Source organism: Nerophis ophidion, linkage group LG18 (genome assembly GCF_033978795.1).
Source record: "Nerophis ophidion isolate RoL-2023_Sa linkage group LG18, RoL_Noph_v1.0, whole genome shotgun sequence".
Classification (NCBI taxonomy): Eukaryota; Metazoa; Chordata; class Actinopteri; order Syngnathiformes; family Syngnathidae; genus Nerophis; species Nerophis ophidion.
This window is the reverse complement of record NC_084628.1, coordinates 30,955,975-30,982,937: the sequence shown is the minus strand read 5'-3', so window position 1 is coordinate 30,982,937 and position 26,963 is coordinate 30,955,975. Positions and strand designations below refer to the sequence as shown.

The window sequence follows — 26,963 nt, the reverse complement described above, 5'->3', positions numbered from 1 at the left end:
CAAGACGCTTTTGACGTTGTCTCTTATTCAAGAGTGGCTTTACACAAGGAATGCGACAGCTGAAGCCCATATCTTGCATACGTCGGTGCGTGGTGGTTTTTGAAGCACTGACTCCAGTTGCAGTCCACTCTTTGTGGATCTCCCCCACATTTTTGAATCGGTTTTGTTTGACAATCCTCTCCAGGGCGCGGTTATCCCTCTTGCTTGTACCCTTTTTTCTACCACATCTTTGTCTTCCCTTCGCCTCTCTATTAATGTGCTTGGACACAGAGCTCTGGGAACATCCAACCTCTTTGGCAATGACCTTTTGTGTCTTGCCCTCCTTCTTTAAAGTATCAATGGTCATCTTTTGGACAGTTGTCAAGTCAGCAGTCTTCCCCATGATTGTGTTTCATACAGAATCAAAACGAGAGACCATTTAAAGGCTTTTCCAGGTGTTTTGAGTTAGTTAGCTAATTAGAGTGTGGCACCAGGTGTCTTCAATATCTGACCTTTTCACCAAATTCTAATTTTCTGAGATGTTGAATTTAGGGTTTTCATTTGTTGTCAGCTATAATCATCTCCTTTTTGGCAAAAAACACTTGAAATGTATCAGTCTGTTTGGAATGAATATATACATTCTACAAGTTTGACTTTCTAAATGGAAATAATAAAATAAAACACCTTTTTCATGATATTCTAATAATATGACCAGCACCTGTATATATATATATATATATATATATATATATATATATATATATATATATATATATATGTATATATATATATATATATATATATATATATGTATATATATATATATATATATATATAGATATATATATATATATATATATATATATTTATATATATATATATAGTAAGTGCAAGGTGAAGACCTGCAGTTAGAGTGTGTAGAAGGCAGCATGAAGGACAGATGATTAGACTGTAGGTGGTGTCCTTCATGGGGAGAAAGTCATAACGCACACCAGCTGTCACGTCTCTGCAGGAATATCAACACAATCCATCCATCCATTTTTTTACCGCCTGTCCCTTTTGGGGTCGCGGGGGGTCGCTGGAGCCTATCTCAGCTGCATTCAGGTGGAAGGCGGGTTACACCTTGGACAAGTCGCCACCTCGATGTTCCTGATATTTTTAATTAAAACAACACACTAAGCTACTGTGTACTTTTGACATCAATATTGTTGCTGTGCACCTCTCCAACTTCATTGATCACGTTCAAAACCATAACTTTGAGTGGGGCAGGAGTACGCAAAGGTTAGCATTACAAGCAAGCTACATGCTAACATTACATTTCAACATTGGGCTAAATTAGCCTTACTAGCATAGCTATGCCAGCTGCATGCTAACATTCCCTTTCAACATCAGGCTAAGTTAGCATTACTAGTTTAGCTATGCGAGCTACATGCAAACATTACATTTTAACGTCATGCTATGTTAGCAACATTAGCATAGCTTTATCAGCTACATGGAAACTTTACATTTTAACATCAGCTATGTTAGCGACATTAGCAAAGTTATTTATGTGAGCAACATGCTAACATATTTTATTATCATGATAGGTTAGCAACATTAGCATAGCTATGCGAGCTATATGCTAACATTACATTTTAACATCAGGCTAAGTTAGCATTACTAGTATAGCTATGCGAGCTCCATGGTAACATTACATTTCAACGTCATACTATGTTAGCAACATTAGCATAGCTTTATGAGCTACATGCTAACTTCACATTTTAACATCAGCTATGTCAGCAACATTAGTAAAGTTATTTATGTGAGCAACATGCTAACATTATATTTTATTATCATGCTAGGTTAGCAACATTAGCATTGCTATGCAAGCTACATGCTAACATTACATTTTAACATCAGGATAACTTAGCATTACTTAAATAGCTATACGAGCTACATGCCAACATTACATTTTAATGTTATGCTATGTTAGCAACATTAGCATAGCTTTATGAGCTACATGCTAACTTTACATTTTAACATCAGCAAAGTTATTTATGTGAGCAACACGCTAACATTACATTTTATCATTATGTTGGGTTAGCAACATTAGCATTGCTATGCGGGCAACATGCTAACATTACATTTGAACATCATGCAACATCTTATATTCACTTGTGTCCAGGTGGTGCAGTGAGGGCGGAGCCACCATGATGCAGCAGGACCCGTCCAAACCTTTGAGACCTGCAACCCGGCAGGGGTCCGCCCCTATTTCCCCCGCACCCCTCAGCCTTTCCGTGAGCGAGGAGGTCTTCCTGAAGGCCGTGGCGCGCGGAAACGTTCCTCTGCTGAGGCGCATACTGGTGGAGCTGCCCCACCTCCACGGCAACAGTATGGACTTGGCGGACCAGAATGCTTTGCAGCCGGGGGTCACCAAGCTCCTCCTGGAGAAGGAGGAGTTGATGAGGCTGGGGGGCACCATCAGCCGAGGTCAGGTATGCATGGTGGACACCATCTTGAGCCAGCAGTCCTTGGCCCACGTGGACAGGCTGACTTCCCCCCCCAGTCAGGTGGACTTGGACCTCTTGTCCAGTGACATCATTCTGGCTTCTCAACGCCACGAATACCAGATGGTGCACCTGCTTCTGGCCCGGGGAGCCCGGATCCAGCACCCGCACCCCCACCTGTGCCGGTGCAGCACCTGTGGCCTGCACCTGGACCCCTTCACACACTCGCTGTCCAGCATCCACGCCTACCAAGGTCTCGCCAGTCCAGCTTACCTGGCGCTGTCCAACACAGACCCTGTCATGGCGGCGCTGGACCTGATCCAGCAGCTGGCGCTCTTGGCCCACACCGAGGTGGAGCTTAAGGTCAGACTTTTTCTATGTGTTTATCTAATTACTGACAAAATTACACACTCTTTTACTCACGCAGGTAAACATATTTGCAGGTAAAAAAAATAAAAATTATTCAATTAAGGAAGCGATTTGCAGGTTAAACAACTCTTTTCTTATTTTAAAAACAAATATTTAACAGTCCAAAAAAAAACATTTTCTTAAATAAATAAAAAATTCTGCATGTAAAAAAAAATACATTTCAAGTACAAACCCCATTTCCATATGAGTTGGGAAATTGTGTTAGATGTAAATATAAACAGAATACAATGATTCGCAAATCATTTTCAACCCATATTCAGTTGAATATGCTACAAAGACAACATATTTGATGTTCAAACTGATAAACATTTTTTTTTGTGTGCAAATAATCATTAACTTTAGAATTTGATGCCAGCAACACGTGACAAAGAAGTTGGGAAAGGTGGCTATAAATACTGATAAAGTAGAGAAATTCTCGTCAAACACTTATTTGGAACATCCTACAGGTGTGCAGGCTGATTGGGAACAGGTTGGTGCCATGATTGGGTAAAAAAAACAGCTTCCATGAAATGCTAAGTAATTCACAAAAAAGGATGGTGCGAGGGTCACCAATTTGTAAGCAAATTGTCGAACAGTTTTACAACGAGTTATTGCAAGAAATTTTGGGATTTTACCATCTACGGTCCGTAAAATCATTAAAAGGTTCAGAGAATCTGGAGAAATCACTGCACGTAAGCGATGATATTACGGACCTTTGATCCCTCAGGCGGTACTGCATCAAAAACCAACACCAGTGTGTAAAGGACATCACCACATGGGCTCAGGAACACTAAATAAAACCACTGTCAGTAACTACAGTTGGTTCCTACATTTGTAAGTGCAAGTTAAAACTGCTATGCAAAGCAAAACCCATTTATCAACAACACCAAGGAACGCCGCTGGCGTCTCTGGGCCTAAGTTCATCTAAGATGGACTGATGCAAAGTGGAAAGGTGTTCTGTGGTCTGACAAGTCCACATTTCAAATTGTATTTGGAAACTGTGGACATGGTGTCCTCCAGAACAAAGAGGAAAATAACCATTCGGATTGTTATAGGCGCAAAGTTCAAAAGCCAGCATCTGTGATGGTATGGGGGTGTATTAGTGCCCAAGGCATGGGTAACTTACACATCTGTGAAGGCACCATTAATGCTGAATGGTCCACACAGGTTTTGGAGCAACATATGTTGTCATCCAAGCAAGGTTATCATGGACACCTCTGCTTATTTCAATCAATGTTTATTTATATAGCCCCAAATCACAAATGTCTCAAAGGACTGCACAAATTATTACGACTACAACATCTTCGGAAGAACCCACAAAAGGGCAAGGAAAACTCACACCCAGTGGGCAGGGAGAATTCACATCCAGTGGGACGACAGTGACAATGCGATGGATGTCGAGCGGGTCTAGCATGATACTGTGAAAGTTCAATCCATAGTGGCTCCAACACAGCTGCGAGACATTGCCAAGCCACGTGTTACAACAGCGCGGCTTCGTCGTAAAAGAGTGCGGGTACTTTCCTGGCCCGCCTGCAGTCCAGACCTGTCTCCCATCGAAAATGTGTGGCGCATTATGAAGCGTAAAATACGACAACGGAGACCCCGGACTGTTGAACGACTGAAGCTCTACATAAAACAGGAATGGGAAAGAATTCCACTTTCAACGCTTCAACAATTAGTTTCCTCAGTTCCCAAACGTTTATTGAGTGTTATTAAAAGAAAAAGTGATGTAACACAGTGGTGAACATGCCATTTCCCAACTACTTTGGCACATGTTGCAGCCAATAAATTCTAAGTTAATTATTATTTGCAAAAAAAATTAAAGTTTATTAGTTTGAACATCAAATATCTTGTCTTTGTAGTGCATTCAACCGAATATGGTTTGAAAATGATTTGCAAATCATTGTATTCCGTTTATATTTACATTGAACACAATTTCCCAACTCATATGGAAACAGGGTTTGAAGAAGTTTTTTCTGCAACTGCAATATTGGTCCACGGGTCTTGTGGCTTAGGTGAGCTGAGATGTTCCTCCACAGAAGGACTACCAGAACCTGTGGTCCCAGTGCCAAGACTTCCTGGTGGCCCTGTTGGACCTGTGTCAGACCACGGAGGAGGTTCAGGCCGTGGTACTCGGTCCCTCTAAGGACCTCAGCAGGTTGAAACTGGCCATGAAGTACCAAGTCAAAAAGGTGCGCCAGGTCTCCTTTCCAGGTCTCCAGTCCATGTTTGAAGATATTCCTCTCTCTCAGTTCCTGGCCCACCCCAACTGTCAGCAGCAGCTCTTGTCCATTTGGTACCAGAACTGGTCTGGAATCCGCCAGCAGACCACGGCGGGGAAGGTCCTGCTGGTTCTGGGGGTCTCTTTGGGCTTGCCTCTTCTGGCCTTGGCTTCCTGGATTGCACCGTCCAGCAAGGTCAGCGTGAAGGTTCTGTTGATGCACACTTGGACCTTCTTGAAGACCTCTTCTGGTTATTCTCCTGCAGTTAGGCAAGATCCTATGTGGACCTTTCCTGAGGTTTGTGGCCCACGCCGCCTCCTTTGTGGTCTTCCTGTGCCTGCTGGTCCTGAACGCGGCCGAGCGCCTCCAGGTGGCGGCCAACACCAGCACCTCACAGCTGCTTCGCATGAAGACCACTTCCTTCACCTGGGTGGAGGTCTTCATCATCACATGGATTCTAGGTGCGACCCAGATCCAGCATGGGTGCCTCAGTTCCTCATGTTGGTGTTTTGATGTCTCCAGGGAAGATCTGGGAAGACTGCAAGAAGGTTTGGTCCCAGGACCTCAGGGAGTACGTCTCAGAACCTTGGAACCTTCTGGACTTCACCATGGTGGCCCTCTTCACCAGCTCCTTCACGGCTCGACTGATGGCCTTCCGGCACGCGTACGCCGCCCAGCGCTACGTAGACCAGCACCACACCCACCTGCCCTCCCACATCCGGTACTTCCAGCTGGGTAAGTCCAAACATCTCCTGTCCTAACCTGAGACCTGAGTCCAGTTCTCGTCTTCAGCTCGGGCTGACTGGGTGCCGTCGGACCCGCAACTCGTTTCCGAGGGCCTTTATGCCGTGGCCGTGGTGCTGAGCTTCTGGCGCGTGGCCTACGTCCTGCCCGCTAACCAGAACTTTGGACCCCTGCAGGTTTCTCTGGGGAGAACTTTGAAGGACATTTTCAAGTTCCTGGTGATCTTCATCACCGTGTTTGTGGCCTTCATGGTGGGACTCTTCAACCTGTACTCCAACTACCTGGGCGCCAAGCACAACCCGGCCTTCACCACGTGAGTACCTCAGGTCTTGAAGGGGAAGTGCTCTTTCTCACAATCCTTCTGTAAAACAGGAACATTCTAGACCCTCAAATATGGCAAATAAGAGGTGGCTAACACTGCAGCTAACACTATTGCACTCATTAAAAACACCAACAATACTCCATTTACATGTGGTGACCTGAATATTAACAAGTACTGGTCATATTGTTATTATAAGTGCTGACACAGACAGACTAATCTTGTAAAAAAAAAACACATTTTCATATATAAATGCAAATTTACTTCAATTAAAAACATTTTTAAGTATAAAAGCATTTTTTTTCAATTCAAAAAATATTGGCACGAATAAAAATACATTTCTGTATGTAAAAAAAAAAAATCTATTAAAAATGTAATTGCAAGTCTAAAAACTATTTTATTTAATTAAAAAAATAATATCAAGTATGAATAAAAACAGGTTATGCATTCTAAGTAGTCAAATATGGCAAGCAAGAGGTGGCTAACAATGCAGCTAACAGGAGTGCACTATTGTACTCATTGAAAACACCAACAATACTCCATTTACATGTGCTGACCTGAATATTAACAAATAATAATGATATTGTTATTATAAATATTAACAACCATCAGTGATATTATTATAAATATTAACAAATATTTGTGATATTGTTATAATACATATTAACAAGTATTAGTTATATTGTTAAGATAAATATTAACAAGAATTAGTCATATTGCTATTATAACATTAACAAGTAGTAGTGATATTGGTATTATAAGTGCTAACGCCGACGGACTATTTTAGCCAACCTAACTAGCTTATGCTGCTATATTGACATATTGAGCTGCTGCATAGCTTCTGAGTCGGTGAATGTTAATTCTAGATGATAAATAATGTCCCTCACCTAAATAGTAGAAGGTTGTGGACTCAAACCCACAAGTTGGTCAACTTTGACATCCAACCTAGACCCAGAGATGGTGAGAAAGACACTTTTTTAACCCTTTGTGAAGATGATGATAAATTGTTGATGTAAAGGGGAATATATAAACATCCCTTCAGTCTTTATCCCAGTGAGATCAGACATTGTACAGTTAGTGATTGTTTTATTATGTTCTTGTTCAGCACTTAGCATTACTGCTACATGATACTTAGTGTTTGACAACTTGTAGATCGTCCTCATTATGTTCATGCTCAAAAATAGAAGTTTCTGGATCATCATTTGATCCAAAGTAGTTTTTGTTGTCTCTCATCAAGTCTGCCATGATTAGTAGTCTTGATGTTGTTGAAGGGAAAGTGAGCGTTGTGATTTGTCTCTGAAATTATTCCTTAAAATGACTAAAATATGTATATATTACATGTTGTTATGAATGTTCCTACATTACATATATAACTAACATCATGTATATGTTACATGTTAATATGAATGCTACTACATTACATATATACTTACATCATGTATACATTACATGTTATTATAAATGTTACTACATGACATTTATACTTACATCATGTATATATTACATGTTATTATGAATGCTATTAAATTACTTTTATACTTACATCATGGATATAAAATGTGTAAATATGACATGTTATTATGAATGTTACTAGTTACTACATATATACTTACAGTGTGTATATAAAATATGTAATTATTACATGTTATTATGAATGTTACTACATTACTTATATACTTACATCATGTATATATTACATGTTATTATAAATGTTACTACATGACATTTATACTTACATCATGTATATATTACATGTTATTATGAATGCTACTAAATTACTATTATACTTACATCCATCCATCCATCCATTTTCTACCGCTTATTCCCTTTTGGGGTCGCGGGGGGCGCTGGCGCCTATCTCAGCTACAATCGGGCGGAAGGTGGGGTACACCCTGGACAAGTCGCCACCTCATCACAGGGCTATACTTACATCATGTATATAAAATACACACTGTAAGTATATATGTAATCACTAGTAACATTCATATAACATGTCATATTTACATATTTTATATATATACTTACATAATGTATATAAAATATGTAAATATGACATGTTATATGAATGTTACTAGTGATTACATATATACTTACAGTGTGTATATAAAATATGTAATTATTACATGTTATTATGAATGTTACTACATTACATATATACTTACATCATGTATATATTACATGTTATTATGAATGCTACTAAATTACTTTTATACTTACATCATGTATATAAAATATGTAATTATTACATGTTATTATGAATGTTACTATCCATCCATTTTCTACCGCTCATTCCCTTTCGGGGTCGCGGGGGGCGCTGGCGCCTATCTCAGCTACAATCTGGCGGAAGGCGGGGTACACCCTGGACAAGTCGGTACCTCATCGCAGGGCCAACACAGATAGACAGATGACATTCATACTCACATTCACACACTAGGGCCAATTTAGTGTTGCCAATCAACCTATCCCCAGGTGCATGTCTTTGGAGGTGGGAGGAAGCCGGAGTACCCGGAGGGAACCCACGCATTCACGGGGAGAACATGCAAACTCCACACAGAAAGATCCCTAGCCTGGATTTGAACCCAGGACTGCAGGACCTTCGTATTGTGAGGCAGACGCACTAACCCCTCTGCCACCGTGAAGCCCTGAATGTTACCATATATACCTACAGTGTGTATATAAAATATGTAAATAGTACATGTTATTATGAATGTTACTAGATACTACATACATACTTACAGTGTGTATATAAAACCTTGATGGAAAGTTTTAGATGTTTTTAGAGCGCATTATAGGCGTAACAGAGCAATATTCATTAGATTTATTGTTAACTTACACTTGCTAATGTTTATTTATGATTTAGAATGCATTAAAACATGTGTTATTGTCTTACATGCTGTAAGGATTATAAATGATGGACACATTCCTAAATGTTATGTTCTATAAACTGACAAATGCACTCTGTATGCGTAGGCTGGAGGAAAGTTTTAAAACTCTCTTCTGGGCCATCTTCGGCCTGTCGGAGGTGAAGTCTGTGGTGATGGACACGGAGCACAAGTTCATCGAGAACATCGGCTACTTCCTGTACGGACTCTACAACATCGTTATGGTGGTGGTGTTGCTCAACGTGCTCATTGCCATGTTCAACAGCTCCTTCCAGGAGATACAGGTGGGTCTACTACTAATGTACCTGACTTCCCGCTAGCTAACATGGAGTACACTGACAGGGTGACTGTGACGTGGAGTGGTTATTCGCCAGATCCAAACTGTGGTTGTCCTACTTTGAGCCCGTCAGTTCACTGCCTGTGCCGTTCAACCTGCTCCCACATCTGGACTTCCTGCGGGGAGTCAAAGTGTGTCCCTGGCAGAAGAACAGAGATGAAACGGTACCAAGGTTAGGATGGCCATTTTAAATTCCTACTTGATCCTAAAGTGTGTTTTCTTCTGGTGTAAGTTGAGTCAACAGGAATATAGCAGCAAGGACACGCCCCTTTGTCCCACACACCATCAGGTACAGCATTATTATTATTATTAATATCATTTAAAGTATTATTCACTTTGTTATTAATATTATTTACAGTATTAATCACTGTATTATTTATATAATTTAAAGTATTTTTCACTTTATTATTAATATTATTTACAGTATTATTCACTTTATTATTCACTTTATTATTTATATAATTCAAAGTATTATTCACTTTATTATTAAATTCATTTCAAAGTCACCCCTTTGTGAATATTTATTTTATTTCAAGACAACAACTTTTTTGACATCAACACACTGATGTCGTGTTTAAATCTATGAATGTCCAAACATTTACAGAATTATCTTTTCTACAGCAACATTCTATTTATTCCTCTCCTTCTTTTTTCGTCTTCTTCTTCTTCTTCTTCTTCTTCTCCTCCTCCTCCTCCTTTTCCTCCTGCTCCTCCTCCTTATTCTTCTTATTTTTGTTCTTATTGTTCTTATTGTTCTTCCTCGTCTTCTTGTCCTTCTCCTCCTTCTTCTTTTCCTTCTCCTTCTTCTCCTCTTTTTTCTCATTCCCCATCTTCTCCTCCTTCTCTTCCTCCTTCTCTTTCTCCTCATTCTCCTTCTTCTCCTCTTTTTTATTTTTCTCCTCTTTCTTCTTTTTCTTCTCCTCTTTCTTCTTTTTCTTCTTCTTTGTCTTCTTCTTCTCCTTTTTCACCTTCACTTCCTCTATCTTCTTCTTCCTCCTCTTCTTATCCCTTTTATTCTCCTTCTTCTTCTTCTCCCTCCCATCTTTCTTCTTCTTCTTCTTCTTCTGCTTCTTCTCTTTTTTCTCCTTCTCCTTCTTTTTTTTCTCTTCCTCTTTCTATTTCTCCTCCTCCTTCCCATCTATCCTCTTCTTCTTCTCCTCCTCTTTTTTCTCGTTCTCCTTCTTCTCCTTCTCTTTCTCCTTCTTCTCTTTTTTCTCTTCCTCCTTCTTTTTGTTGCCATTCTCCTACTCCTCCTCCTTGTTTTTCTTCTCCTCTTCCTTCTCCTCCTCCTCCTCCTTCTTCTTTTTCTCCTTCTTCTTCTTGTTCTTCTTTTTGTTCTTCTTCTTGTTCTTCTTCTACCCCTTCTTTTCCTTCTCCTCTTTCTTCTTCTTCTTCTTCTTCTTCTACTTGTCCTTCTCCTTCTCTTTCTCCTTCTTCTCCTCTTTTTTCTTATTCGCCATCTTCTCCTTCTCCTTCTCTTCCTCCGTCTCTTTCGCCTCATTCTCCTTCTTCTCCTTTTTTTATTTTTCTCCTCTTCTACTTCTTCCCCTCTTTCTTCTTTTTCTTCTTCTTTGTCTTCTTCTTCTCCTTTTTCTCCTTCACTTCCTCTATCTTCCTCTTCCTCTTCTTCTTATACCTTTTATTCTCCTTCTTCTTCTTCTCCTTCTCCTTCCCATCTTTCTTCTTCTTCTTCTTCTTCTCTTTTTTCTCCTTCTCGTTCTTCTCCTTCTCTTCCTCTTTCTCTTTCTCCTCCTCCTCCTGTCCATCTTTCCTCTTCTTCTCCTCCTCCTCTTTTTTCCCTCCTTCCCCTTCTTCTCCTTCTCTTTCTCCTCCTTCCCCTTCTTCTCTTCCTTATTCTTTTTGTCGTCCTTCTCCTACTCCTCCTCCTTCTTTTTCTTCTCCTCTTCCTTCTCCTCCTTCTTCTTCTTCTTCCTTTTGTCCTTCTTTTCCTTATTGTTCTTCTTTTTGTTCCTCTTTTTGTTCTTCTTCTTCCCCTTCTTCTCCTTCTCTTCCTTCTCCTCTTTCTTCTATTTTTCCTCCTTCTTCTTCTACTTGTCCTTCTCCATCTCTTTCTCCTTCTTCTTCTTCTTCTTTTCCTCCTCCTCCTCCTTCTCCTCCTCCTCCATCTCTTCCTCCTTCTTCTTCTTCTTCTTCTTCTTCTTGTCCATATTTTGGCGGGCTCTACCTTCCACATTTTGCAACCAATGCAAACCATTCCACCTATCATTTTTTCAAGTTCCAAAAAATTCCAGGAATTCCCAGAAATCCCGTTTTTTCAAACCTTTTTTTCTGGCGACTACTCCTTCCACATTTTTCAACCCACTTCAACCGTTCCACCATCAAAACCTTCCTCTTAATAAGGACAAAAAACAAAGTTGTTTTTAGACCCGGAAAAATTCCCAGTTTTCCTGAAATTCTAGGAAATCCGTAATACCATTTGTAATGGCAATCTTCACCTTCAAATGTTCAAATTTATTGTCATTACTCAACAGGTTTGAGGGAGTGATCCTACGCAGAATCAAACATTGCATATGAAGTGAGGTCCAGTCCGAAATCCAGTTTATGCATATTTATTAACGAACTTGCAGGGTGAATGAAACATACCATGGATTATTGCAGCGATATTGTGTTATATGTTCTCCTGTCTTCCTGCCTGTTGCTGTCTGCTGTTGGTAAGAACAGTTTGTGCTTCCACACCTGAGTCCTCCCTGCCATGGTTCACCTGTGCTCCTATATACCAGTGGTCCCCAACCACCGGGCCGTGGCCCGATTGGTACTGGGCCGCAGAAGAATTTTTCATTCATTTTTATTTTAAAAAAAAATATATATATTTATTTATTTTTTATTTATTTTTTTTATTAAATCAAAAAACACAATATACACTTACAATTAATGCACCAACCACGAACACCTCCCTTTTTCATGACAAAGAAAAAAAAAGAAAAAAAAAAAGGACATCCCCCCCACCCTGCCACCCGGGCCGCGGAACAAATTATTAAGCGTTGACCGGTCCGCGGATACCAAAAGGTTGGGGACCACTCCTATATACTGTATGCCTTCCCCCCTGCACTGCTCAATCAAAAAGCCCGCCACCTAGTGACAAAAGAAAGTCATGCCAACTTAAAATAAGGATGCCTAAATGGCTCCTACACGCCGGCCCCTAATTGTTTACACTGTAACAATTACTTGAAAGGGAGCCATTCAAATTCACTTTTACTCGATTCTTCTCAGTTTTTTTATTTATTTATTTTTTTCACGTTTTTTTTTTTTTTTTTCATAATTTCAAATTAAAAATATGTTGGCATTTGTAGTTCATTAATCTTGAATCTTCATTAATCTTTAATTTCAGTCTTTTGGAGGAGTCATATCTTAGTTATTGGTCTTTCCAGCATGTTGTTTTTGGTCTTTAGTCGAACTGTGCGTACAAGACCTTTTGCATCAGGGATAGTTTCCAGTATCCTCCCCAGTAACCAGGATCCTCGTGGGGCAGTGGAATCGACCACCACCACCATGTCACCAGGGGCAAAACTTATTTTGGTTCTGGTCCATCGCTGACGTTCTTGGATTAAAGGTAAGTATTCTTTAGTCGATCGTTTCCAGAAGGGATCTTCCATGTATTTTACTTGTTTCCATCTACGTTTGATGTACAGATCCTCTTTTACAAAGACTCCAGGTGGAAATAATGGATTGGTTTTTAACAAAAGAAGATGGTTTTGGGTCAGCGCTTCCAGGCCCATGGGGTCATCAGAGGATTTGGTTATGGGTCGGTCATTTAAGATTGCTTCAACCTCACACATTAAAGTTTGCAATCCTTCATCATCAAGTACTTGTTGATGAAGAACAGAGCGCAATACACTCTGTATCATGCGGATTAGTCGTTCCCATACACCACCGTGATGGGACGCTATAGGGAGATTAAAGTTCCACTTTGTACCTTGCTGTAGCATAGCCTTCTGGATTTTATCCTGATTCAAGCTGTTCAATGCTTTCTTTAATTCTTTTTCCGCTCCTACAAAGTTTGTACCATTGTCCGATCTCAGAGGTGAAACTTGACCTCTTCGACAGATGAATTTCCTTAATGCATGGATACAGGAGTCTGTGTCAAGTGTATGTGCAACTTCCGGGTGTACTGCCCTGCTTGCCATGCAGGTAAAAATTACACCATACCTTTTAACAAGACTTCGTCCTCTTTTGATTTCTATAGGACCAAAGTAGTCCACTCCTACATCCGTGAATGGAGGTTTGTCTGGTTGTGCAAACGTAAGTCTGACATTTTTTGCTCTCCGACTTTACTCCTCTGTCGTTTGCACACAATACAGTCACATGTGACTTTTCTTGCAGCAGAATTGGCTTTGATGATCCAATATTTTTCGCAGAGACAAGACAGCATTTAATTTCTTCCTGCATGCCCGAGTTGCTTATGGATGTGGCATAGTAGTAGTGTGGATATGTGGACGTCCTTAGAGAGAATAATCGGATGTTTGATTTCTTCAGGCATTGCTAGCCTGTTCAGGCGACCACCTACTCTGAGAAGTCCATCCTCCAGCACTGGATCCAATTTGTACAAATGACTGTTTCTTTTGACATTTTTCTCAGTCTGTAGAACAGACATTTCCCTTTGAAATCTTTCACTTTGACTGAATGAGATGACTGCATTCTCTGCTTGGATTAGATCTTGGGGAGATAAGCACCGTCCATGAAGTGTGGCTTTAAATACTTGCATCTCCTCTTCAATCTTCTTTAATTTGACAGGATCATTTTTAACACTACTCACAGCAGTTTGAACTTCTTTTCTTTTCTTAGTCAGTTGCAGGAGTGCGGTCTTTACTTTTAAAAGCCAGGCTATTGCAATCTTTAGTCTCATCCAGGATGAGAAGTAGTGGATAAAATAGTTAGTTGGGTTCAACTGACTTTCGACAATGGCATTTACTGTGATGCCAGGTTTGATTTCTGGATCATCAACAGAGATTTTGGATTCAACTTGCAAGATTGGCCATTCTTGGCTTGCTTTCCAGAGAAAATCTAGTCTTCTTATCCAATTTTTGCAGCCTAGGAAGCGATCTGCTGTCAGCCCTTTTGATGCTGCATCTGCAGGGTTTTCCTTTCTGCTCACGTATCTCCATTGTGATATGTTGGTAGCATCCCAATGTTTTAAAGCGTTTGGTTTTGTTGCTTATGTATTTAAGCAGGGTTGTGCTATCCATCCTGAAAAATGATTTCTCCAGTTTTAACTGTAGGTCCTTTCGCAGCATTGTGTAAACTTTGACAGCGAGGACAGCTGCAGCCAGCTCCATTCTGGGAATTGTCATTTGTTTTATTGGTGCCACTCTTGATTTTCCTATGACGAATGCAACACGCACTTCTTTGTTTTTGTTTTCCAGTCTTAGATATGAGATGGTTCCATAGCCACTCTCACTGGTATCCGAAAAGTGATGCAGCTGTGAGTATGTAGGCTTCATGCACCGGTCAACTTTAAACTCCTTCATTTTGCTGAGATCTGCTAGCCATCCTGACCACTGTTGAGAGAAAATGTGTGGTATGGTTTCATCCCATTCAAGCTTTTTCTTGCAGAGCTCCTGCATAATCATTTTGGCTGGCAGAGTAAATGGTCCTAGAAATCCTAAAGGGTCGTATACAGAGCTGACCACAAACAAAATGCCACATCTAGTGTGTGGTCTTTCTGGTACAACAACTGTGAACTTGAACACATCAGTTTCCACACACCAATGTAGTCCTAGGGCTCTTTCCATTGGTAGATTGTCCTTGTCCAAATCCAACTCCTTGATTTCTTTAGCCCTGTGCTACTGTGGAATAGATGTTAATACAGCACGGCTGTTGCTGATCCATTTGGACAGAGTAAACCCAGCCATTTGGCAGGGAGCAGTCAGATATTTTACTAATTGTACTGCTTCTTTTTCTGTGGGAATCGAACATAAAAGTTATGGCGTACTGTGTCTGTCACCTCAGGTGAAAAAAGAGCTTGGTTGTCTTCAGAAGTTTTCCTCAAAGCAAACTTTGCACAACTTGGCGATGACACAGCTCCAAATAGATGTATCTTCATCCTATATTCAATCAGATTTTCCTGCATATCACCGTCAGACCACCATAAGAATCTCAGATAGTCGACATGCTTATCAGACACCTTAACCTGATAGAACATGGCTTTAATGTCTGCCATCAAGGCAACCGGTTCTTGTCTGAATCTGATGAGGACTTTGATAAGTGAGTTGGTAAGATCAGGACCCTGAAGTAGTTCACAGTTCAGTGATGTTCCTTTAAAGACTGCACCACAGTCAAAAACAACTCTTAATGTTAATTTTTTTGAGTAGTGCACACCATGATGTGAAATATACCAGAGTCTTCCATATTTTCTATTCAGCTGGTCTGCTGGTACCAATTCAGCATAGCCACTGTCAATCATATCTGTGAGGAAAGATGTATATTCTTTATGGAACCCTACATTTTTGTTGAACTTGCGTTTCAGGCTCTGGATGCATTGCTCTGCAATACAACGGTTGTTCGGCATGATGGAATCTTCTTCTTTAAAGGGGAACATTATCACCAGACCTATGTAAGCGTCAATATATACCTTGATGTTGCAGAAAAAAAGACCATATATTTTTTTAACCGATTTCCGAACTCTAAATGGGTGAATTTTGGCGAATTAAACGCCTTTCTATTTATCGCTCTCGGAGCGATGACGTCAGAACGTGACGTCACCTAGGTAATAAAGCCGCCATTGTCTCAAACACATTACAAACACCGCGTCTCAGCTGTTATTTTCCGTTTTTTCGACTATTTTCTGGAACCTTGGAGACATCATGCCTTGTCAGTGTGTTGTCGGAGGGTGTAACAACACTAACAGGGAGGAATTCAAGTTGCACCACTGGCCCAAAGATGCGAAAGTGGCAAAAAATTGGACGAAATTTGTTTAAAATACGAGGGTGTGGGGAAAGCCGACGAAATGGTCAGTCGTTTGTTCCGCACACTTTACCGACGAAAGTTATGCTACTACAGAGATGGCAAGATTGTGTGGATATCCTGTGACACTCAAAGCAGATGCATTTCCAACGATAAAGTCAAAGAAATCTGCTGCCAGACCCCCATCGAATTTGCCGGAGTGTCTGCACATTTTACCGGCGGTGCTAAGGCAGACATGGCACAGAGATGTATGGATAACCTGCAGATGCATTTCCAACGATAAAGTCAACTAAATCACAAAAGTGAGTTTTGTTGATGTTATTGACTTATGTGCTAATCAGACATACTTGGTCGCAGCATGACTGCCAGCTAATCAACGCTAACATGCTATTTAGGCTAGCTGTATGTACATTTGAAATTATATTTACATCCAGCGTTTCCCTCCACCCACATTGAATGCCAAACAAACAATTACCAATCGATGGATTTAAGTTGATCTAGTGTCACAAGATGTGAAACTTCTGATCGTTGGCCTGCACATTTTACCAGCGATGCTAAGGCAAACATGGCCGGATAGCGTTAATAGCTATTCGCTCAATAGCTTCAGTTTCTGCTTCAATTTCGTTTTCGCTATCTGCCTCCATTCTCCAACCATCTGTTTCAATACCTGCGTAATCTGTTGAATCGCTTAAGCCGCTGAAATCAGAGTCTGAATCCGAGCTAATGTCGCTATATCTTGCTGTGCTATCCGTATTGGCATCACTGGATGACGTCACAGGAAAATGGACGATGGCTTCACAGATAGCGAAAATCAGGCACTTTAAAGGTTTTTTTTAGGGATATTCCGGGATGGGTAAAATTTAGAAAAAAACTTCAAAAATTAAAATAAGCCACTGGGAACTGATTTTTATTGGTTTTAACCCTTCTGATACTGTGATAATGTTCCCCTTTAAAAGGAAAGTTTAAACAGTAATGTTCATCTTTAATCTTTGCAGAGTGGCTCACAATATCAAGAAACGTTTCCTCTTCTCTTGACATTTCCTCTGTTTTGTTACTGGATCTTTCACTGAAATCTTAGTTGTACTGTTTGACTAATAACTCCTCCAGGTTTAGAATAGATATTCTATTGACATCAGCAACAGGGCAGCCGTTATGCCTGCTGGTGTCATCTCCTTTTAAAGGACCATAGGTGACCCATCCCAATAGGGTCCTCACTGCGTATGGCCCGTCCTCCTGGCTATTGACCACCTCCCAGGGTTCCAGTACCTTAGAGGCATTCGTGCCATTGAGGAGGTCGATGTCAGAGTCAATTTCAGGTAATGTGATATGGTTTAGATATGGCCAGTGTTTCCAATCCTGCTGTTTTGGAATATTGGGTGAAGAAACTGGCATGGTTTGTGTGTAAATACATCAGGCATTTGAATAAAGTCATTCGTATTTACAAACCCCGTTTCCATATGAGTTGGGAAATTGTGTTATATTCAATTGAATGCACTACAAAGACAAGATATTTGATGTTTAAACTCAAAAACTTTTATTTTTTTTGCAAATAATTAACTTGGAATTTCATGGCTGCAACACGTGCCAAAGTAGTTGGGAAAGGGCATGTTCACCACTGTATTACATCACCTTTTCTTTTAACAACACTCAATAAACCTTTGGGAACTGAGGAAACTAATTATTGAAGCTTTGAAAGTGGAATTCTTTCCCATTCTTGTTTTATGTAGACCTTCAGTCGTTCAACAGTCCGGGGTCTCCGCTGTCGTATTTTACGCTACATAATGCGCCACACATTTTCGATGGGAGACAGGTCTGGACTGCAGGCGGGCCAGGAAAGTACCCACACTCTTTTTTTACGAAGCCACGCTGTTGTAACACTTGTCTTGCGGAAATAAGCAGGGGCGTCCATGATAACGTTGCTTGGATGACAACATATGTTGTTCCAAAACCTGTATGGACCATTTAGCATTAATGGTGCCTTCACAGATGTGTAAGTTACCCATGCCTTGGGCACTAATACACCCCCATACCATCACAGATGCTGGCTTTTGAACTTTGCGCCTATAACAATCCTCAAGTTATTTTCCTCTTTGTTCTGGAGGACACCACACCCTCTGTCTCCAAATATAATTTGAAATGTGGACTCGTCAGACCACAGAACACCTTTCCACTTTGCATCAGTCCATCTCAGGTGAGCTCGGGCCCAGCCAAGCCGGCGGCATTTCAGGATATTGTTGACAAATGAGTTTGGCTTTGCATAGTAGAGTTTTAACTTGCACTTACATATGTAGCGACCAACTGTAGTTACTGACAGTGGTTTTATGAAGTGTTCCTGAGCCCATGTGGTGATATCCTTTACACACTGATGTTGGTTTTTGATGCAGTACGGCCTGAGGGATCAAAAGTCCGTAATATCATCGCTTACGTGCAGTGATTTCTCTAGATTCTCTGAACTTTTTGATGATTTTACGGACCGTCGATGGTAAAATCCCTAAATTCCTTGCAATAGCTCGTTGAGAAATGTTGTTCTAAAACTGTTCGACAATTTGCTTACAAATTGGTGACCCTCACCCCATCCTTGTTTGTGAATTACTTAGCATTTCATGGAAGCTGCTTTTATACCCAATCATGGCACCCAACTGTTCCCAATTAGCCTCCACACCTGTGGGATGTTCCAAATAAGTGTTTGCTGGCATCAAATTCTAAAGTTGATGATTATTTGCACAAAACTATTTTTTTTATCAGTTTGAACATCAAAGTTGTTGTCTTTGTAGCATATTCAACTGAATATGGGTTGAAAAGGATTTGCAAATCATTGTATTCAGTTTATATTTACACAATTTCCCAACTCATATGGAAATGGGGTTTGATTCTGGCTATTTCCAGTCCAGTGATGTGGTAACTGGTTTCGGGTTTCACTTGATTATTGGTTTTTGAGAAGGATGGTTGTTCTTTGTCCTGTAATGTTCAGTCTTTGCTTCAGTTTTTCTGTGCAGAATGTGGAGGTGCTTCCATAATCCAAAAATGCATATGTTTGTAACACTGGTCTCCCTTGTAGCTTTTAACTTGTACAGGTACAATGGAGTAGATGGAGGGGTCATCCCCGGCCCCAATATGACCACAAGTATGCTTGGGAGGTGGGACAACAGTATTGGTTCCAATTGATTTGGTTTGTGTTTGTTCTGTCTGTTCAATGTAGACTATTTGTGGATGTTGTTGTTTACAGATTTCACATAATAGACGATTTCTGCAGTCTCGACTTAAATGTCGTATTTCAGACAGCCAAATCAGACTCATTTTTCTTTTAAGAAGTCTATTTTTTCTTTCTGCTTCTTCCTCTTGAGTGGTGGACAGCACTCCAGTGTGTGACCACTCTTCTTACAGAACAGACAACTGTGAGATTTGACAATCACATTCCTTTTTCCTTCATTTGACTCAACAGTTTCTATGGGTATTAATGTTGTTGCAAAGCTGCTTCTTGGACTTGACTTTGCTCTTGGCTTAGGGACAGATGAGGGTTTGACAGTTGATTGCTTATTGTCCTGAATGTTACCAAACAGTGGATCAGAGAGTATTTTGACTTGTTTTTCAATAAAGTTCATAAGGTCTGGGAAAATACGACGATGGCCTTGCTTCTCCTGTAGGTCACAGGCCTTGTTCCTCCACTGCTCTCTGAGCTTGTATGGAAGCTTTAAGATGATGGTCCTCATAGTGGAAACAACATTCATTTCTTCCATTTGGCCAGATTTCCCATTGCATTGGAACAACTTCTGAGGAACAGAGAAAACTCTCAATCCTTTTACATCCTCCAATGTACAGTAATTTTTCCCCAGGAAAAAGCCTTTTCCATTTATGCTGTTTTAACATATTCATTGTAGCTGAGATAGGGGCCAGCGCCCCCCGCGACCCCGAAAGGGAATAAGCGGTAGAAAATGGATGGATGGATGGATGGATTACCAAAATGTTCCTTGAGTAGCTGTCTTGCCTTCTGGTAGCCCTGGGACGTAGGCAAATGTTGGCAACTTTGAACCAGCTCTTTTGGATGCCCTTTATGGACCAAATAATGCAAACAGTCATAGGTGTACACTTTTTCTCCACTCCATTTTCAAATGCCCTTATAAATGTTTCATACTGAAACGGATCTCCATCAAACACAGGTACATCTCTTGATGGTAAGGAGGAATGGACATTCTGCTTAACCAATAAGGCATTGAAATCATGTTGTCCTTTTAGTAAATCAAGAATGTGATCTTGTTTGATGGCATTTGTGACAGGGGATGTAGTGTGAACTGTATGACCTTCATCATCATCTTTTTTCCACATGAGTATGATCAGTTTGCCCAGTTGTATTCGAAACATTTTTAATTTGCATAGTTGATTTTGATACATTGTCAGTTTGCATCAAAAAGAGACTAGCCTGTCTTGGAGTCATGTAATGAGCTTTGGTATACTTTTCATATATGAATTGTTTTGGCTTCACAACCTGTGTGTCAGAGAGAGGCGTTGTTTTCTTTGGAGCAGCAGCTCCTTTGTGTGATTCAGAGCATATTCTTGACACTCTTGATCCTTCCCTAGCCCCAATGGTTGCAAAGACTTGCTCCCTTGCATTTGCTGCTGCCAGCTTGGTTTCCATTACCAACTTTTCCTTTTCCATTCTGAGTTGTTCCTGTTGTTTTGCAAATTGTTCCTGTTGTTTTGCGAGTTGTTCCTGTTGTTTTGCGAATTGTTCCTGTTGAATTCTTTGTTGTGATTCAATCTGATGTTTTTTCTCTAATGCAGAAGTCTCTGCCATGAGAGCAGCCTTTTTGGCCTGGGCTCGAATGCGAGCAGATGAGGTAGAAGAGGTTCTTGATTTATGGAATTGTGTGTGATTGAGACATTCGATGCACTGTCCTGGGCTCCAATATCAGAAAGTGTAACACATAAATGTTCATCATGGGCAAGTGGGACATGCATTTCATCTTGGACTTGTGTTTCAACTTAGCCATGTGTTTGAGAAGGATGCAATTGTGACTCCTCTTCCACAGGGGCAGTGTCATGTATGGTTAGCTTTTTCACTTCTGATAACCATTAATGCACACGTTTTATGAATGCTTCTAGTATCTTAATCTTTGCTTGAAACCAGTCATTTTTTCTCTCAAGTTCTTCTTCAGGCAATGGTAAGGCAATCAATGAGGAATGATTCTCCCTTGCCTCTCCACACAAATGAATAATTTCATCCCACTGACCTCTTACAGCATTTGCATTTTCATCATTTTCATTTGAATGCATGAGTTGTTTCATTGCGTCCCTTATTTTAGCAGCTTTTTTAACACATGCTCCTCTTGCTTTATGATAATTGTCATCTTTCATTTCCAAGCCTTTGGCAGTATACGTTATGGCTCTTCTTTCCTTTTCAAAATATTGTACATTTTCCTTTTCAGGATCCACATTTTTAACACATATTAGCGTTAAAGTTCTTTATATCACAACCATCAGCGTACTCTGTATCACCCAGTATGCCTTTCAATCTTGAACGCTTAATTGCGGAAGCTGCACACAACACGTTGCCGGACCAACAATTGGTCCGCACATGTTGTTGAAGGTGTCAAAGGCAATGGCTTCATAACACGCCCACATTCTTGTAATCAGGATGAACACTATTGGATATTCGCGGGAACATTAGCGGCTCCAATTGTCTTCATTACTCTGTGAAACCGATTTTAATAGCTCCGTCAGTGGTAAAGGCGGACAACCTCTGATGTATTTTAGCGGGCGGTTGGCGGGTGGGTACGGTCCTGAAAAAATGTTGGTTCGGGTGGACGGCGGGTGAATGACGACTTTGGAGATGCGGATGCGGATGATATAATTGCCTAGCAGCGCATCCCTACTACGCAGTATCAAACATTGCTTATGAAGTGAGGTCCAGTCGGAAATCCAGTTTATGCATATTTATTAACGAACTTGCAGGGTGAACGAAACATACCATGGATTATTGCAGCGATATTGTGTTATATGTTCTGCTGTTGTCTGCTGTTGTCTGCTGTTGTCTGCTGTTGTCTGCTGTTGCTAAGAACCGTTTGTGCTCCAACACCTGAGTCCTTCCCGCCTTAGTTCACCTGTGCTCCTATATATGCCTTCTCCCCTGCAGTGCTCAATCAAAAAGCCCGCCACCTAGTGACAAAAGAAAGTAATGCCAACTCAAAATAAGGATGCCTAAATGGCTCCAACACCATTTCTCAATTAAACATGTTACTACTTCAACATTTCTCGACAAATTTCAAAAATTCCAACAACATTCAAGTTTTTTTCACCATTTTCAAAAAAATTACCGCTTTTCCCGAAATTCCCTAATTCCATTTACTACTTCAACATTTCTTGACCGATTTAAACAATTCCAACATCAACCAAATCAGCTCATTCAGGACATTCATGCTCCCAATAATGTTTTTTTTTAAATCCCGCTTTTCCAGGAAATTCCCATTGAAATGAATGGGACATTTTTTCAAGTTGCACAATTCCCACATTTTTCAACCTATTCAATTCATTCCAAAATCAACACATTCCACTCATCCTGGACATTCAAACTAACACTTTCCTAAGTTTCAAACCAAATTCGGGTTTTCCTAGAAATTCCCTCTTCAACATTAAAACCATTTCAACATTCATACTATTCTTACATTCATACTACATTCTGTGAGCATTTCACTTCAACTTAACATTGGAGCATTCACACACTGTTCCTCCAGGAATTTCCGCATTTTGTTCCAAAATGTCATACATTTACTTTTGTCCTAAAATTCTACACATTATACCCATAATGACAATGTAAAACCATTTCTTTGACACATTTTTGTTATTTAACATTATAAACTGTATTTAGTAGTTCACAAAAAGGTTTTTTACGCTCTCCTTTTGAAAAATTATTCCATTTATAAATGAATGGCTTTGTGCAAATTTATTGACCGTGGTCACGCCCGAAAGCAATTAACACCAGGTTTGAGCGTATACATTATATGACATTTTGTGATTTTTGTTTCTATTGACGATAATGTAGCAATACATTTCTACGTCCACATCAATAACTCTCCCACTAGATGGCGCTCTACTATAAATTACCTTTCATCTTCTTTGTCAACACGTCTGACTGACATGTTTTTTGATTACACTGTCCTTCATTGTGAGTCCACTTGGGTAAGGTGATTCTCCCTTGGAAGGCTGCACATCATTTACTTTACATAATAAAATGACAGTTTGTCATAACAATGGGGTCGCAGCTTACTGCGAGGTTTGTTCTCCCGGGATGCAAACGGACTATTCCGGACAATGCTTGCAGGTAGGAACATATTTATTAATTTAACTCAAGAAATCTTGCCAGGGGATGAGGTAAACAAACATAAACTATGGCGTGGAACAAACACAAAACTTGTGGCATGAAACAGCATAAACTATGGGCTGGAACAAACAAAACTTACTTGGACACGGCATGAAACAATGGTATCGCGTGAAAACAAACAATGACGCCAGGCCGACTGACTGGCAAAGACAGGCTTAAATAAGGGTCTCTTGATTAGAGCAGGTGCGTGTCCCAAACACTAGAGGCAGGTGAAACTAGTAAGTCGGCATGGTAACCAAAACAAACAAGGGTGCACAAAAACAGGAACTAATGGAGTCTTAAAACTAACAGAAAATAACAAAAACATAATACAGACCACAGATCATGACAGAGTTTCATTTTACAAACTAAAAGTCTTACATTTGGATGTGATCGTATAATGTTTAAAATAAATCTTCATACTAATTATCATATTCACATTCTGTAATTGGTTTCACGTGTACTGACATTAATATAATTATGTCTGGAAGTATCCTTTTTTTCTTTAGATGCATACAGTCACAACATTTTACACAATGTCCCTGAACTTTGATTGATTGATTTGAACTTTTATTAGTAGATTGCACAGTTTAGTACATATTCCGTACAATTGACCACTAAATAATTAACACCCAAATAAGTTTTTCAACTTATTTAAGTCGGGGTCCACGTTATTAAATTCATGGTAACAACGCACCTTGCATATCCAAAATGGCTGCCAAGTTAACATTAGCATCATAATAACAGGTGAGCGCAGCTACACTAAACAATCGCAGTGACATGAAATATAGTTTTATCTGTAAATTGTGAGTCCATTTGGGTCATGGGAATCTCTAAATAACACATCAACAATTTAACACAGTAAAACTGCATTTTTCTCTTTAAAACATCACTCTAAAATACAGTTTTGGTCAATAACAATTAGTGAACATTTTTATGTCTACATTACAAAGTACTATTCCAAATATAAACAGTCAAGATTCATTAAAAAGTTAAGTTCTGAGCACTTCCGGTATGTAACAGTACATGCAGTACCACTTCTCGCCAGCAACAAGTGCTGTTGCAACACTTCAGTCATACTTTAATTCAGGATGTTGGTTTTCTACACCTTTACATATGTTGTCATCAAAGAGACACAATGTCACCTTACTACACTAATGTACATTTTATTAAAACGTCTTTAGTCATTTCAGGTTTGTTTGGATTAAGTGAGGTGATTAGATAACAAGGCCCAGGTGGACCATCCACGCACCTTTCGCTGATTTCGAGGCCGGTCCTGGCACACCTTAGTTCGCTGCAGGCCCGCAGGCCACGCCCCCTCCACAGTTAGCATCAGAATAACAATGTTATTGCAGAGAGTAGGAGACCTGTTGTGCTCTGGAAGTGTTGTGTTTAGTTGTGTTCAGTGTAATACATTTTAGAATGTTTGGCTTTCGTGGCTCTATCTGCCAAGGAGGTTCCCGACCCCTGCTGTAGTGGCTTCCAAAAGCTACTGGCAGTGGCGGGCGCTCTACTGCCTTTTTGGAGGGCCACTGCTATTAAGTTTAAAGTAGAAAACTGAATGTGAAGAAAAAAAAATCGAACATTTTGGACACGTGAAATTAGAAGACTGAAATTTATAAATTATATCACAAATGTATTTATTTAAATGTCTGTATGGGTTTTCGTTTTTTTTCTGTGTCGGTCTTTTTCTTCTTGAAGATGCCAAAAGTGGCAAAGTTGTAGTTCCACATCCAGACAGTATGTACAGTACAACGTCTATGTGTGAAAGTCATTTTTCTTTTCTACCTGCATGGAGTCCTACGTCCAGCATTTTCTTCCTGTGCGGTTTCTGATGTCAATCAACCTCTCTTTTTTTGTTGGTGTCTCAGGACCGCACTGGCGACTGCAAGTGTTTGAACAAGTGTAATCAGGAGCCAACATGGTGACTTCTTCCAACAATACACCTTCTTGTTTTATGCTGAAAGTGAATTTAAATCGGACTTTGTATGCAAACAGAGTCAAGAGCGACATGATGGTTCACAATGGGGCAGTGTAGCTCGGTTGGTAGAGTGGCCGTGCCAGCAACTTGAGGGTTCCAGGTTCGATCCCCACTTCCGCCATCCTAGTCACTGCCGTTGTGTCCTTGGGCAAGACACTTTACCTACCTGCTCCCAGTGCCCACCCACACTGGTTTAAATGTAACTTAGATATTGGGTTTTCACTATGTAAAGCGCTTGGAGTCCCTAGAGAAAAGTGCTATATAAATATAGTTCACTTCACTTGACTACAATGAAATATTCACAAACAATTCCTGAAGGAATTGTGTGTGAATGCTCCAATGCTGAAGTTGAAGTAAAATGATGAGAGACTGTAGTATGAATGTAAGAATAGTTTAAATGTTGGAATGGTTTGAATGTTGAAGAGTTTCAATTTCCAGGAAAACCGGAATTTGGTTTGAAACTTGGTCAAGTGTTAGTTTGAATGTCCAGGATGAGTGGAATGTGTGGTGTTGACTAACTAGAAGAGGTAATTCCTGAAGGAATTGTGTGTGAATGTCATGCCTGTTAATCTGGTTTTATGTCTGATCATGTTTTGTTTTGTTTTTTGGACTCTAGTCACGTTTTGCACTTCCTTGTTGTGTTTCTTTCCGTAGTAACTCATTAGTTCCCACCTTGTCACGCCCCGTCCCTCAGCTCTCACCCCTGTTACTGATTACCACAGCCAGTATTTAAGGATTTTACTTTCTGTCCTTAAGTCTGGGATTTTTGCATGTGCTTGCCTTCATGCTTTCACGCACCCACGATCACCTGCTACGCACCTTGCTATCCATGCCCCTTGTTTCGGTCACAGTAAGTGTTTTTGTTTTAGTTTTTCATAGTTCTGCCACAGTGCAAGTTTAGGTTTATAGTTCATTGTCTTTCATGCCATCGAGCAGTTGTTTTGTTTTCCTGTTTTTATTTTTGTAGCCAAGTTTTGTACCTCCTTGTGAGCGCCCTTAGTTTGTTTATTTTTGTATTTAGTATTCAAATAAACAACCATGTACTTACACTCTCATCTGGCTCGTGCCAATCATCCTTTGCATCGAAGAAGCAAAAACAATCCATGTCCAGGTGTGACAGTGAATGCTCCATTGCTGAAGTTGAAGTGAAATGCTGACAGAATGTAGTATGAATGTAAGAACAGTTTAAATGTTGGAATGGTTTGAATGTTGACGAGTTAGAATTTCCAGGAAAAACGGAATTTGGTTTGAAATTTGGTAAAGTGTTAGTTTGAATGTCCAGGATGAGTGGAATGTGTTGATGTTGGAATGGTTTGAATAGCTTGAAAAA

General features: G+C 40.1%; 1 protein-coding gene across 2 annotated transcripts in view; it reads left to right on the top strand.

Annotated features, from left to right (window-relative positions):
• The window catches only part of LOC133537110 (short transient receptor potential channel 6-like), a 46,466-nt gene that overhangs the window by 9,097 nt on the left and 10,406 nt on the right, over nucleotides 1–26,963 (top strand). For both annotated transcript variants that reach the window (XM_061877975.1, XM_061877976.1), the window contains exons 2-10: nucleotides 2,144–2,828; nucleotides 4,913–5,065; nucleotides 5,126–5,290; nucleotides 5,361–5,556; nucleotides 5,618–5,830; nucleotides 5,888–6,152; nucleotides 9,129–9,324; nucleotides 9,383–9,541; nucleotides 9,610–9,666. In XM_061877975.1, the coding sequence (XP_061733959.1) occupies nucleotides 2,144–2,828; nucleotides 4,913–5,065; nucleotides 5,126–5,290; nucleotides 5,361–5,556; nucleotides 5,618–5,830; nucleotides 5,888–6,152; nucleotides 9,129–9,324; nucleotides 9,383–9,541; nucleotides 9,610–9,666 (2,089 nt within the window). The remainder of the gene's footprint in view (nucleotides 1–2,143; nucleotides 2,829–4,912; nucleotides 5,066–5,125; nucleotides 5,291–5,360; nucleotides 5,557–5,617; nucleotides 5,831–5,887; nucleotides 6,153–9,128; nucleotides 9,325–9,382; nucleotides 9,542–9,609; nucleotides 9,667–26,963) is intronic.